This window comes from Hevea brasiliensis, chromosome 6 (assembly GCF_030052815.1).
Source record: "Hevea brasiliensis isolate MT/VB/25A 57/8 chromosome 6, ASM3005281v1, whole genome shotgun sequence".
NCBI lineage: Eukaryota > Viridiplantae > Streptophyta > Magnoliopsida > Malpighiales > Euphorbiaceae > Hevea > Hevea brasiliensis.
In genome coordinates, this window is record NC_079498.1 from 56403822 (window position 1) to 56419339 (window position 15518).

The window sequence follows — 15518 nt, forward strand, 5'->3', positions numbered from 1 at the left end:
TAGTTGATCGGCCTACATTATTTGACTGAATGGGGCGTAGTGGTCGACCATGAAGGGCCCAACAAGTGTCTCGAGTGTATTACACTTATCACAATAAGTGCAATGGAGCCTTTTACCCTCGCCTCTCTGATAAGTACCCTGTCTCCGTTGGTTTCCACTTTGTGCAGCTAAAACTGAAGATTCAATTATGGAGAAATTATTCTTATTGAGTGAGATGCGTAGAAGCCTGGCAGACACATCCTTTAGAGTGGGAATAACCGAACTAGTTAATATCTAGTCTCTAATAGAATCAAGATCAGGTCTTAGCCTAATCAATACCAAAACCATCAAGTACCTGTCCTGTTGTTGCTCAGAAATATTATGAGTACATGGCATGATAGAATTAAATTCATCTTTCACTGATTCTACCTGTCCTAAATAACTAGACATATCTTATTGATTTTGCTGCAGATGAACCATATCTGATACTACCTTCTAAATACGCTGCACATCATTTATATATAAGGTTTTCGCCTTAGTCCAGACTTTGCAACAGGTTTTACAAGACTGAAAAATAATAAGTAATTTTGGGTCTAGAGAATGTCACAAGAGACTATATAATTGAGCATCAATCTTAGTCAAATTAGCTCTATTTGTTAAAGCTATATTTATGGCATTTTTAACCAAGTGGTCATCATACCCCTGCCCCATAAACCATAATTCCACTGATGCAGCCCAAGACATATAATTTTGACTTCTTACTAATTTAACAGTAGTAATAGCTGGTGAATTACCAATAGAAGAAAATATGGGTTTGAGAATCTCATAACCTGTGTTGGATATGGGTGTGAGAATCTCAAAACCTGTGTTGGAGGCTATATTGGAGGACTCCTCAATCTCAGATATGCTGGCAAAAGAAGCACACTGAAATGTTGCTCAAAATTACGTCAGAAAAGCCTACTGTATGAAGAGGTGGTGACAAAAAAGTGAGAAACAGGTGACAGGACCAGTTAATAATAGCATAGAGTATATGAATAGAGTTTTTCAGGAATATTTGAAGTCACACAGAAATTTGCATCATACTAGTTGTGTTAACACTAGTGCTCAAAATGGAATGTCTGAGAGAAAAAAATAGATATTTACTTGAGGTTGCTAGGTCTTTTATGTTTACAATGAATATTCCCAAACCTTACTGGGGGGATGCAATTCTTTCTGCTGCATATCTTATTAACACATTGCCAATCCGGACTTTAGAGTTTAACTCTTTAGAGGTTTTGCAAGGTAAAAATTCATATACTGTTCCTCCAAAGGTCTTTGGTTGTGTTTGCTTTGTTCATCAGCCTAATAGAGAAAAGTTAGAATCTCGAGCCCTCAAGTGTGCCTTTGTTGGTTATTCTAGTACTCAGAAGGGATATAGGTATTACCAACCTCCTACACAGAGATATTTTGTGAGTATGGATTTTACCTTTAGGGAATCTGAATCTTATTTTCATCCACCTCTTCAGGGGGAGCATAGGAAGGAAGAAGAGGTGTCCTTCCCTTCTTCTTTGTGCTCTCCCAACTTTCAACTTCAAAGGGAAAATCTGGGTCTAAAGCCTATACTTAATAATGATACTTAATGAACCAAATTTGAGAATCTATACTCGACAGAACAAGATAGATATAGCTATCGAGCAGGAGACTGCTAATCAACCGGAATCTCTGGATTCAATTCCTGAACATCCTGAGGTATGTGATGAGTCTCCTAAGGTATGTGATGAGTCTCCTTTGATTCCTGAAGAGTCTAATTTTAATTCTCAGTCTACTCTTCTTTCAAATAATGATCTTGATATTCCTATTGCTCTCAGAAAATGTGTTAGAACCTATACTAAACATCCCATCTCTAACTTCATCTCCTATGATTCTTTGTCTCCATCCTATAGAGCCATTTTATTGTCTGTTTCCTCTGTTTCTATCCCACAAGATTTGAAGAAAGCATGTCTTGATCCAAAATGGAAGGCAGCCATGGTGGAGGAGATGAAAGCTCTGGCAAAAAATGAGACATGGGAACTTATTACTCTTCCAATGGGGAAAAAACCAGTTGGATGCAAATGGGTGTTCACTGTGAAGCATAGACCAGATGGTTCAATTGAAAGGTATAAGGCTAAGCTGGTAGCAAAAGGCTTCACACAGACGTATGAGGTAGATTATCAGGAAACATTTGCTCCTATTGCTAAAATGAATACCATCAGAATTTTACTACTATGTGCAGTAAATCTTGAGTGGGATTTGCAGCAGTTTGATATAAAAAATGCCTTTCTACATGGTGATTTGGAAGAAGAAGTATATATGGAAATCCCTCCAGGGTTTGAGAATGGAAACCAAAGGAAAAGTTTGCAGATTAAAAAAAGCACTGTATGGTTTAAAACAATCACCTAGGGCATGGTTTGACAGGTTTAGTAAGGCTATGGTTTCTTTTGGATACTGTCAAAGCAATGCTGATCACGCCTTGTTTACAAAACATTATAGGCGTAAGATCACTCTACTTATTGTCTATGTGGATGATATTGTGGTAACTAGTGATGATAGGGAAGAAATGATTCATTTGAAAGAACAACAAGCATAGGAGTTTGAAATCAAAGATTTGGGAAGCCTAAAATACTTTCTTGGAATAGAAATTGCCAGATCAGATAAAGGAATCTTTATTTATCAAAGGAAGTACATACTAGATCTATTGGAAGAAACAAGAATGCTAGGTTGTAAACCAGCAGAGTCTCCCATTAAGGCAAATCACAAATTGCAAGCTGGAGTTGGGGAATTCGTGGATATTGAGAGAAATCAGAGGTTAGTTGGCAGACTAATTTACCTTTCGCATACCAGACCAGGTATAGCATATACAATGGGACTAGTGAGTCAGTATATGCATGATCCTCGTGAATCTCATTTGGAGTCTATTTTTCGCATCTTGCGATACTTAAAATCTGCACCTGGGAAAGGATTTCTTTTCTCAAAGCATGGCCATCTTCAGATTAAGGCATTTACAGATGCAGATTGGGGTGGATCTCTTGATGATAGGAGATCGACATCTGGTTACTGTACTTTTGTTGGTGGTAATCTAGTCACTTGGAGAAGCAAGAAGCAAAATGTAACAACTAGATCCAATGCAGAGGCTAAGTTTAGAGTAATGGCTCAAAGTATTTGTGAACTATTGTGGTTACGAAAGTTGGAGGAATTAAAATTGCTGGAAACTAGTAGTTTGTCCCTGTTCTATGATAAGCTGCCATCAGTATAGTTCACAATCCAGTTCAGCATGATCGAACCAAGCATTTAGAGATGGAGAGACACTTCATAAAAGAAAAGGTTGTCAATGCTTCCTTTAGTATCTCTTATGTAGAGTCGAAAAACCAATTAGCTAATGTGTTCACCAAGGGATTAAGTTGTAAGGGCTTTCATACCCTAGTTTGCAACCTGGGCATGTGCAACATACATGAACCAACTTGAGGGGGAGTGTTAGAATCCCTCAATCAGTGTAAATCTCTTAATCAGTGTAAATTAGCTGTAAATTAGAATATAATTAGGAATTATTGTATCTATTGACTATTATTAGTTTCTTAGTTAATCCTAGCCTTTGTATATAAAATAGAATGCTTTTAAATCAATTTTGTATGAAGAAATATAAAAGAAAATTTTCCAAATTCTCTGTTTTCTACATGATCAATTCTACTGCTGTTGATAAGACCGGGCTGGCTGCTAACTCCTTACGAGAACAGTCATATGGTCCATCAGATAATGATCAATTGCATTGTGACTACTGTGGGAAATCTCGGCACACCAAAGAACAATGTTGGAAGCTGCACGACCGCCCAACTAAAGGGCGTGGAGGAAAAAGGATGAGCTCTGCTAAATCACAAGCAACTGTATCTGAGGCTGTGAGTGTTTTCTGAAGATACTGCTATTACTGGGATGTTTTCCAATGAAGAGGTACAGACTCTGAGACAATTCCTATCACAGCTTGAATCACAATCGACTACAGTTGCCTCTTCTAACTTCGTCAACTCAGGTAATGCTTTTCTTGCCAATGATAATAATTCATTTTGGGTTATAGATTCTAGAGCAAACAAGCATATGACAGGCTCTTCGAATAAATTCATATCCTATTCTCCATGTTCAGGCAAAGGAAAAGTCCGCATTGCGGATGGATCCTTATCTAATGTTTCTGGAACAGGTTCTGTTAAATGCACTCCTACTATAAGTCTTAGTTATGTCTTACATGTGCCTAGCTTTCCTATTAACCTTTTGTCTGTCAGTTCTATCACAAAAGCTCTCAACTGCAAAATTGAATTTTTTTCCCACTCACTTTGTGTTTCAGGAGTTGATAACAGGGAGAACGATTGACAGTGGTAGACTGCAAGATGAGTTATATCTATTGAATGATTGGGTTGATCAGGCCATATTGGGACAGTCTATGGGTGCTAAGGAAGAAATTATTCAGTGGCATAGGAGACTTCGACATCATTCATTTACTGTTTTAGACAAACTTTATCTTCTTTTGTTTAAGCAATGCAAAACTGAATTGTTAGTATGTGATGCTTGTGAGTTTGCCAAACATACTAGACAATCTTATCCTGCAATAAATAATAAGGCTTCAGTTCCTTTTATGACTATCCATTCTGATATGTGGGGACCTACTCAAACTGTGTCTTTATCAGGTTATAAATGGTTTGTGACCTTTATTGATTGTTGCAGTAGGTTAACTTGAGCATATCTGATGAAAGGGAAAAATGAAGTATTTTCATGTTTTCAACAGTTTCACAAAATGATTAGTACCCAATTTGATACTCATATTAAAATACTGAGAACTGATAATGGCACAGAGTATATGAATAGAGCTTTTTAGGAATATTGAAGTGCCACGGAATTTTGCATCAGACTTGTGTTAACACTAGTGCTCAAAATGGAGTGTCTGAGGGAAAAAATAGACATTTACTTGAGGTTACAGAGTCTCTTATGTTTACAATGAATATTCTCAAACCTTACTGGGGGGATGCAATTCTTTCTGCTGCATGTTTTATTAACAGGATGCCACTCCAGACTTTGGAGTTTAAGAATCCTTTAGAGGTTTTGCAAAGTAAAAATTCATATACTATTCCTCCAAAGGTCTTTGATTGTTTTTGCTTTGTTCATCAGCCTAATAGGGGGAAGTTAGAACCTCGAGCCCTCAAGTGTGTCTTTGTTGGTTATTCCAGTACTCAGAAGGGGTATAATTATTGCCACCCTCCTACACGGAAACATTTTATGAGCATGGATGTTATCTTTAGAGAATCTGAATCTTCTTTCCATCCACCTCTTCAGGGGGAGCATAGTGTAGAAAGAGATGATTCTCATTGATTTCAATTAATCTGTACATGGGTATATATATACAATTGATTCTTATAATTGTGTTCTACTAATTAGGAAGAAATCCTAAATAAGAAATCCTAAATAGGAATACAGAATACAGAATATACAGAGAAATAATATAATGATTGACTTTCCATAACACTCCACCTCAAGTTAGAGCATAGATATTAATCATGCCCAACTTGTTACAAATGTAGTCAATCCTAGCTCCATTTAGAGCTTTTGTGAAAATATCTCCTAACTGCTCTCCAGTTTTGATGTGTCCTGTTGAGATGATCTGCTGTTGAATCTTTTCACGAATAAAATGACAATCAATCTCAATATGTTTGGTCCGCTCATGAAACACCGGATTAGAAGCAATATGAAGAGCAGCTTGATTATCACACCACAATTTCGCAGGCAGAGAGGTCTTAAAACCTGTCTCAACTAGTAATTGAAGTATCCACATTACCTCACATACTGATTGTGCCATGGCTCTGTATTCAGATTCAGCACTAGATCGAGAAACTACACTCTGCTTCTTGCTTCTCCAAGACACTAAATTTCCTCCAATAAAACGCAATATCCGATGGTTGACCTTCTCACAACCTTAGATCCAGCCAGTCGGCATCCGAAAAATATTCAATATTCAAATGCCCATGATTACCATATAGCAAACCTCTTCTGGGCGCCCTTGAGATAACATAAGATTTGTTTCAAGGCTTCCCAATGAGCAACGGTTGGGAAGACATAAAGCGACTTACCACACTAACGGCATAAGCAATGTCGGGACGAGTGACTGTAAGGTAGTTCAATTTTCCTACCAATCTCTGTATCTCTCTGGATCTTCAAACAACTCACTATCCCACGCTACTTGATTTGTAAAGTTGGAGTCATTGGTGCGCTACAAGGCTTAGCACCTAATTTTCTGTCTCTGTCAATAGATCGAGGACATATTTTCTTTGAGACAAGAAAATACCCTTCTTACTTCTCATAACCCGATACCCAAGAAATACTTTAACAATCCCAAGTCTTTGGTCCAACCGAGTTTGGAGGAAGGTTTTAAGAGATGAAATACTGTGAGTCACTCCCGGTGATGACAATGTCATCCACATAGACTACCAAGAGAATTAGACCAGCCAGATTGCCTATAAAAATCTTGAGTGATCACACTTACTCTTTTGCATACCAAGTTCTTGTACTGCTTCACTGAATCTCCCAAACCATGCCCTAGGACTTTGTTTCAAGCCATAAAGAGACTTCCGAAGCCTACAAACTTTACCCAACTCCCCCTGAGCAACAAACCCAGGTGGTTGCTCCATATACACCTCCTCCTGAAGATCACCATGAAGGAAAGCATTCTTGATATCCAATTGATGCAGGGGCCAATCATATGTAGCTGCTAAAGAGATAAATAAGCGAATAGAAGTAAGTTTAGCTACAGGAGAAAAAGTATCAGAGTAATCAAACCCATATGTCTGAGCATATCCTTTTGCTACAAGGCGTGCTTTTAACCTAGCCACGTAACCATCGGGATTTACCTTTCATCAGAATACCCATTTGCAACCAATAGCTTTCTTACCAGTGGGCAAAAGCAATAGTTCCCATGTACCATTAGCATCTAAAGCCTCCATTTCCTCTTTCATAGCATCACACCAGCCAGGATGAGACAGTGCCTCACCAACAGTATTAGGGATAGGAACAGAGTCTAAAGAAGTAACAAAACACCGAGAACAAGAAGACAATTGATTATAAGAAACAAAAGAAGAGATAGGGTAAGTACATGAACGTTTACCTTTACGAAGAGCAATGGGTAAGTCTAGATCAGAATCATGATCGATGAGGTGCAGGATCTCCCAACGAAGTAGTGGTGGAGGATCCGAGTCAGAATCTCCAATCTCCGGAATAAACATGAACAACGGGAGGTCGAGTAGGTCTAGAGACGTAAGGAACAGTGTGGGAGAGGACTAGACATTGGTTGGACAATATATATTAAGAGATCATCCTCCTCCCCCTGACTCTCATACACAGATGATGGAGGAAAAAATGGAGTGGACTCAAAAAATGTGACATCTGCAGAAACAAGATAACGATTAAGAGTAGGAGAGAAACAACGGTACCCCTTTTGGAGCCGGGAGTACCCAAGGAAGACACATTTGAGAGATTTTGGTTCCAATTTAGTAACCTGTGGACGAACATCACGCACAAAACATGTACAACCAAAAATACGGGGTTCAATAGGGAACAAAGATTTTGTAGGGAACAAAGCAGTATAAGGAATATCCCCATTAAGGACAGAAGACGGCATACGATTGATCAAAAAACATGCCGTAGAAACTGCATCCGCCCAAAAGTGTTTAGGTACTTTCATATGAAAAAAAAGAGCACGAGTTACCTCAAGAAGATGCCGATTTTTTCTTTCGGTCACACCATTTTGGGATGGGGTATCCACACAGGAAGACTGATGAAGAATGCCATTTTGTGTCATATAAGACTGAAATTGTGCTGAAAAGTATTCTTTGGCATTGTCACTTCTTAATACGCGCACAGAAATATTAAATTGAGTTTTGATTTCATTACAAAAGGCACAAAAGATAGAAAACAACTCGGAACGATTCTTCATTAAATATAACCAGGTAACACGAGAGTAATCATCAACAAAAGTAACAAAATAACGAAATCCAGTTTTAAAAGTAACAGAACAAGGACCCCAAACATCAGAATGAACTAACTCAAAAGGGGATGAAGCCCGTTTATTGACTCTAGACACAGAAGGCAAACGATGATGTTTTGCAACCGACACGACTCACATTCTAGTCTCGATAAAGATCAAATTGAGGACACAACTTCTTCATGGTAGACAAAGAAGGATGACCCAATCTACAATGAGCTTCAAGAGGTGTTAAGGTACTGGAGCAAACAAGCGACATGCGGTACATGATTTTCGAATGTAGAGACCACTGACTCGCGTCCTCTACCAATAATGCCCGTCGTAAGATCCTGAAACAAACACTGGTCAGGAAAAAAGGAAACAGAACAATTTAAGGTACGAGTAAGTTTACTAACAGAAAGTAAATTAAAAGAGAATTTTGGTAGACACAAAACAGAAGACAAAGACATTGACGAAGTCGGGTTCGCAATTCCAGAACCCATGACACAAGAAGTAGAACCATCAGCTAAAGTAACAGTGTTGGAAGTGAGATTAGACTGAAAAGCAGATAGAAGACTAGAATTACCTGTCATGTGATCTGTCGCACCAGAATCAATAACCCATTTGGATGAGTAAGACACAAGGCATGTAGTGGATTTACCTGACTCAGCGATCGCAATGACAGGGGAACTGGTAGGCTTTAGAGATGCCTGATACTGGGAAAATTGTGCAAAATCATCTGCAGATACCAAAATAGTTTTCTCAGAGGAAGATATTGTAGAATTCTCTGCTGCCATATTTGCCATCTGTGATCGCTGATTTTTCTTCTGAAGTTGCGGACAATTATATTTTGTATGGCCAGGCTCATGGCAATAATAACAAATTACTTTTCTTGAGTCCTGATTAGAACTAGCCTCTCCATTACGCTGATTACTTCTGTTGCCTGTAATTCCTCCTCTACTTCATCTTCTATTACCCTGTTGTTCATTTGGATTACGGCTAATAAGAACACTACTGGCAGGCTGTGAAGATTGAGTACTCTCTGTACGTAGGACCCGTGTGAACGTTTCATGCAAAGAGGAAATCTCAGAACTGGAGAGAATCTGAGATTTAGCAGTCTCATACTCTGAAGGAAGGCCTGCAAGAAAACTCATAACAGCCAGTTGCTCCCGTTGGGCCTGCTGAACTTTCACATCAGGACTAAAAGGCAACAATACATTAAGCTCCTCATATACCGTTTAAAATCCATAAAATAAGCCGTGAGAGACTTATCCTCTTTCTCAGCACGATAGAATGCCTTACAAACATCATAAATACGGGAGATATTCCCTTTACCAGAATACAGAAAATCTAAGTAATCCATCAATTCCTTAACAAATTCACAGTGATTAATTAAACTAATTACCTCACTATGAATCGAGTTCCGAAGCTGCAAAAACAACCAAGCATCCTCCCTTAGCCAAGTTTGTCGTGTATCATCAGTGGGTGGATCTTTAGTAAGGTGATCATCCTTATCAATGCTACACAAATAGACCCTAACAGTCTTACTCCACTCCAGGTAATTCGAACCATTAAGTTTGTGTTCCGTGATCTTAGTCATCACCGGAATCACATCAGAAATAACATTCTTATTGTCTGCCATTTGTTGAGACAAAAAAAACTAACCGAAACGCTAATCCAAAGTGCTTATAGCAGCAAAATAATCCAAATTCACAAATCAAGCAAATACCGAAATAGGATCTGAGAGCCAAACCTCAGAAGTCCTTTAATGGTGTACTGGATCAGGCAACAGCACACAGTGGTGGAATGAGGGTGTTGAGACGATGCCGACGATGTTGATCGGGGTTGAAACAGCCGATCGGCGGCCAAGGTCTCTCCTGAGCTGGGTAGTGAGAACAAATAGTCACCCTAGATTGATGACCAGCTCTGATACCATGTAGAAAGAGATGATTCTCATTGATTTCAATTAATCTGTACATGGGTATATATATACAATTGATTCTTATAATTGTGTTCTACTAATTAGGAAGAAATCCTAAATAAGAAATCCTAAATAGGAATACAGAATACAGAATATACAGAGAAATAATATAGTGATTGACTTTCCATAACACATAGAAAAGAAGAAGAGGTGTCTTTCCCTTTCCCTTCTTCTTTGTGCTCTCCCAACTTTCAACTTCAAAGGGACAATCTGAGTCTACAGCGCATACCTAATAATGATATTCAGAGGGAGTCACCTAAATCTTGAGGGAGACTAAATGGATCAAATTTGAGAATCTATACTCGGCGGAACAAGACAGATATAGCCATCGAGCAGGAGACTGCTGATCAACCGGAATCTCTGGATCAATTCCTGAACATCCTGAGGTATGTGACGAGTCTCTTTTGGCTCCTGAAGAGTCTAATTTTAATTCTCAGTCTACTCTTCCCTCTTCTAATAATGATCTTGATATTCCTATTGCTCTCAGAAAAGGTGTTAGAACCTGTACTAAACATCCCATCTCTAACTTCATTTCCGATGATTCTTTGTCTCCATCCTATAGAGCCTTTCTATTGTCTGTTTCCTCTGTTTCTATTTCACAGGATTGGAAGAAAGCATGTCTTGATCCAAAATGAAAGGCAGTCATGGTGGAGGAGATGAAAGCTCTAGCAAAGAATGAGACATGGGAATTTGTTACTCTTACACTGGAGAAAAAACCAGTTGGATGCAAGTGGGTGTTCACTGTGAAACATAAAGCAGATGGTTCAACTGAAAGGTATAAGGCTAGACTGGTAGCAAAAGGCTTCACACAGACGTATGAGGTAGATTACCAGGAAACGTTTGCTCCTATTACTAAAATGAATACCATCAGAATTTTACTATCATTTGCAGTAAATCTTGAGTGAGATTTGCAGTAATTTGATGTCAAAAATGCCTTTCTACGTGGTGATTTGGAAGAAGTGATGATAGGGAAAGCACTGTATGGTATATATGGAAATCTCTCCATGGTTTGAGAATGGGAAGACCAAAGTAAAAGTTTGCATATTGAAGAAAGCACTGTATGGTCTAAAACAATCACCTAGGGCATGGTTTGACAGGTTTAGTAAGGCTATGGTTTCTTTTGGATACTGTCAAAGCAATGCTGATCACGCCTTGTTTACAAAACATTATAGGCGTAAGATCACTCTACTTATTGTCTATGTGGATGATATTGTGGTAACTAGTGATGATAGGGAAGAAATGATTCATTTGAAGGAACAACCAGCATAGGAGTTTGAAATCAAAGATTTGGGAAGCCTAAAGTACTTTCTAAGAATAGAAATTGCCAGATCAGATAAAGGAATCTTTATTTATCAAAGGAAGTACATACTAGATCTATTGAAGGAAACAAGAATGCTAGGTTGTAAACCAGCAGAGTCTCCCATTAAGGCAAATCACAAATTGCAAGCTGGAGTTGGGGAATTCGTGGATATTGAGAGATATCAAAGGTTAGTTGGCAGACTGATTTACTTTTCGCATACCAGACCAGATATAGCATATGCAATGGGTCTAGTGAGTCAGTATATGCATGATCCTCGTACACCTCATTTGGAGGCTATTTTCCGCATCTTGTGGTACTTAAAATCTGCACCTGGGAAAGGATTTCTTTTCTCAAAGCATGGCCATCTTCAGATTAAGGCATTTACAGATGCAGATTGGGGTGGATCTCTTGATGATAGGAGATCGACATCTGGTTACTGTACTTTTGTTGGTGGTAATCTAGTCACTTGGAGAAGCAAGAAGCAAAATGTGACAGCTAGATCCAGTGCAATGGCTTAGTTTAAAGCAATGAATCAAGGTATTTAAAATTGCTGAAAACTAGTGATTTGTCCCTGCTCTGTGATAACAAAGCTGCTATCAGTATAATTCACAATCTAGTACAGCATGATCGGAACAAGCATATAGAGATTGACAGACGCTTCATAAAAAAAAAATTGTCAATGGTTCCTTAAGTATCTCTTACGTAAGGTCGAAAGACCAGTTAGCTGATGTGTTCACTAAGGGAATAAGTTGTAAGAGGTTTCATACCCTAGTTTGCAAGTTGAGCATGTCCAACATACATGAACCAACTTGAGGGGGAGTGTTAGAATCCCTCAATTAGTGTAAATCCCTTAATTAGTGTAAATTAGCTGTAAATTAGAATATAATTAGGAATCATTGTATTTATTGGCTATTATTAGTTTTCTAGTTAGTCTTAGCCTTTTTATATAAATTAGAATGCTTGTAAATCATTTTAGTATGAAGAAATATAAAAGAATTTTTCAAATTCTCTGTTTTCTACACAAGCTCGAGTTGAACTCAAGCCTAGTATATATAAAACAAGTCGAGCTCGAGTTGTAATATTAAAGCCCGAAATCGACCTCGAGCCTGAAAAAAATATAACAAATCAAGCCTGAATTATTCAAAGCTTGACTCAGCTCATTTACACTCCTATGCGCTACAAGACATACGATTAACCACCGGGCTACTATCCTAATGGTTGTAAATTTATATATTTTAATAGTTTATTGGCACACTCATTATGAGTAGGAGCGCAGGACCTTGAAGGTACAGTTTTAAATATGAAGTGGGGTTGTGAGTGATTAGTACCTTGGTAAGAAGCTTTAGAATTTAAATAGGAAAAAATAAATAGTTTATTAAATTCATTCTAGGTTAAGCTTCCAAATAGCTCTCCTTCAAAATTAATCCAGTATTCCATAAGTTCTTTTCTTTTGCATCATCCTTGGAATTCGGAAGAAACGAGAATTAGCAAAATAGCATACCTCTTGCAGGAATTGAACCCAGAAGGATATCATCCTCATCAAGAATACGCACTGCAAATGGACATTGAACATGGTTCTGGGCCTCAAGAGCTGCATTAGAAGAAATGGCACCAAATATATTAGAATAACTAATTATGGAAAATGTCCAACTTTAAATGATGAACATGCTATAAAATTTTCAAATCTTGATTCCTGAAAGCCTTGTCAGTAAAATGGATCCACTTGCAAGGCACAACCACACAACATAATAGTTTCTTAATAATGGATTTCAAACTACAATTGCTTGGCATTAAAATACAGCTTCATCAACAGTATTAGTATTAAAACATGCTAATTGGTGGCAAATTTAGTTTTAAAATAAGAAATAAAAATGGGCACTGCATTTAATCATATAACTAGAGAAATAAGTTGAGTTCCAGTACCAATGGATGGTGTTTGGAATACTGCAAGGGCCACTGTATCATTTACCCAGCGAATGACAAATCCACGACTTGCAAAGTCCTGGAAAAGCTTCTCAAGCTCTATTGTCCTCGTACTTGGTGGAAAGTCAGATAGAACAAGAACATGGCGTGTGCCATATTTACCTGAATTCAGACAACAAATCACAAATCCTTCATGGTATTAGACATAAAATGTTATTTGCACAGAACATCAAAATCTATTTGAACACAATTTACAAAGATTAAGGTAAGGAAGCTCAATAGTTAAATCAAATAAGAAAAGTGCAAACAAGATTTTCAAGTTTTTTATTGAGTCATCAGTCCCATAAGGCTTCACACTCTGTTGAGACCATGAAGTATAGGTTTAGGCATAGAGCTAAGGGGAAGGAAAAAAAAAACAAAAAAAAAAAAAATAACCTAATGCTCGCATCAAACTAAGGTGTCTACAGACTCTGCACTAAGCCATCTTAATACAACAAGGTAAGGAAACACTATAAAAATAACGTGATACTATAGAAAGATTTGATTCTCCTTAATTTCAATTAATCTGTACATAGGTATGTATATACAATTGATTCCTATAATTGTGTTCTACTACTTAGGAAGAAATCCTAAATAAGAAATCCTAAATAGAAATACAGAATACAGAATATACAGAGAAATAATATAGTGATTGACTTTCCATAACACTCCCCCTCAAGTTGGAGCATAAATGTTAATCATGCCCAACTTGTTACAAATGTAGTCAATCCTAACTCCATTCAGAGCTTTTGTGAAAATATCTCCTAACCGCTCTTCAGTTTTGATGTGTCCTGTTGAGATGATCTGTTGTTGAATCTTTTCACGAACAAAGTGACAATCAATCTCAATATGTTTGGTCCGCTCATGAAACACCGGATTAGAAACAATATGGAGAGCAGCTTGATTATCACACCACAATTTCGCAGGCAGATAGGACTTAAAACCTGTCTCATCTAGTAATTGAAGTATCCACATTACCTCACATACTGATTGTGCCATGGCTCTGTATTCGGATTCAGCACTAGATCAAGAAACTACACTATGCTTCTTGCTTCTCCAAGACACCAAATTTCCTCCAACAAAAACGCAATATCCAGTAGTTGACCTCCTGTCAACCTTAGATCCAGCCCAATCGGCATCTGAAAAACATTCAACATTCAAATGCCTATGATTACCATATAACAAACCTCTTCCTGGAGCGCCCTTCAGATAATACAAGATTTGTCTCAAGGCTTCCCAATGAGCAACAGTTGGGGAAGATATAAACTGACTTACCACACTAACAGCATAAGCAATCTCAGGACGAGTGACTATAAGGTAATTCAATTTTCCTATCAATCTCCTGTATCTCTTTGGATCTTCAAACAACTCACTATGCCCTGCTAACAGTTGTAAATTTAGAGTCATTGGTGCACTACAAGGCTTAGCACTTAATTTTTCTATCTCTGTCAATAGATCGAGGACATATTTTCTTTGAGACAAGAAAATACCCTTCTTACTTCTCATAACTTCAATACCCAAAAAATACTTTTACAATCCCAAGTTTTTGATCTGAAACTGAGTTTGGAGAAAGGTTTTAAGAGATGAAATACCTGCAGAGTCACTCCCAGTTATGACAATGTCATCCACATAGACTACAAAGAGAATTAGACCAGCCTCAGATTGCCTATAAAATACTGAGTGATCACACTTACTCTTTTGCATACCAAATTCCTGTACTGTTTCTCTGAATCTCCCAAACCAGGCCCTAGGACTTTGTTTCAAGCCATAAAGAGACTTCCGAAGCCTACAAACTTTACCCAACTCCCCCTTAGCAACAAACCCATGTGATTACTCCATATACACCTCCTCCAGAAGATCACCATGAAGGAAAGCATTTTTGATATCCAATTGGTGCAGGGGCCAATAATATGTGGCTGCTAAAGAGATAAACAAGGGAACAGAAGTAAGTTTAGCTACAGGAGAAAAAGTGTCAGAGTAATCAACCCCATATGTCTGAGCATATCCTTTTGCTACAAGGCGTACTTTTAACCTAGCCACAGAACCATCAAGATTTACCTTTACTGTAAATACCCATTTGCAACCAATAGCTTTCTTACCAGTAGGCAAAAGCAACAGTTCCCATGTACCATTAGCATCTAAAGCCTCCATTTCCTCTTTCATAGCAGCACACCAGACAAGATGAGACAGTGCCTCACCAACAGTATTAGGGATAGGAACAGAGTCTAAAGAAGTAACAAAACACTGAGAACAAGACGACAATTGATTATAAAAAGCAAAAGAAGAGA

The 15518-nt window shown here is 38.0% G+C and overlaps 1 protein-coding gene across 4 annotated transcripts in view; it reads right to left on the bottom strand.

Moving 5' to 3' along the window:
• Positions 1–15518, bottom strand: part of LOC110671169 (uncharacterized) — a 76113-nt gene that overhangs the window by 35480 nt on the left and 25115 nt on the right. For all 4 annotated transcript variants that reach the window (XR_009149499.1, XM_021833556.2, XM_058148561.1 and 1 more), the window contains exons 5-6: positions 13192–13353; positions 12770–12859 (exon numbers count right to left, since the gene is read on the bottom strand). Coding sequence is in view for 3 of the 4 variants with exons in the window: in XM_021833556.2 (XP_021689248.2) it covers positions 12770–12859; positions 13192–13353 (252 nt within the window). In the remaining variant the exon portion in view is untranslated. The remainder of the gene's footprint in view (positions 1–12769; positions 12860–13191; positions 13354–15518) is intronic.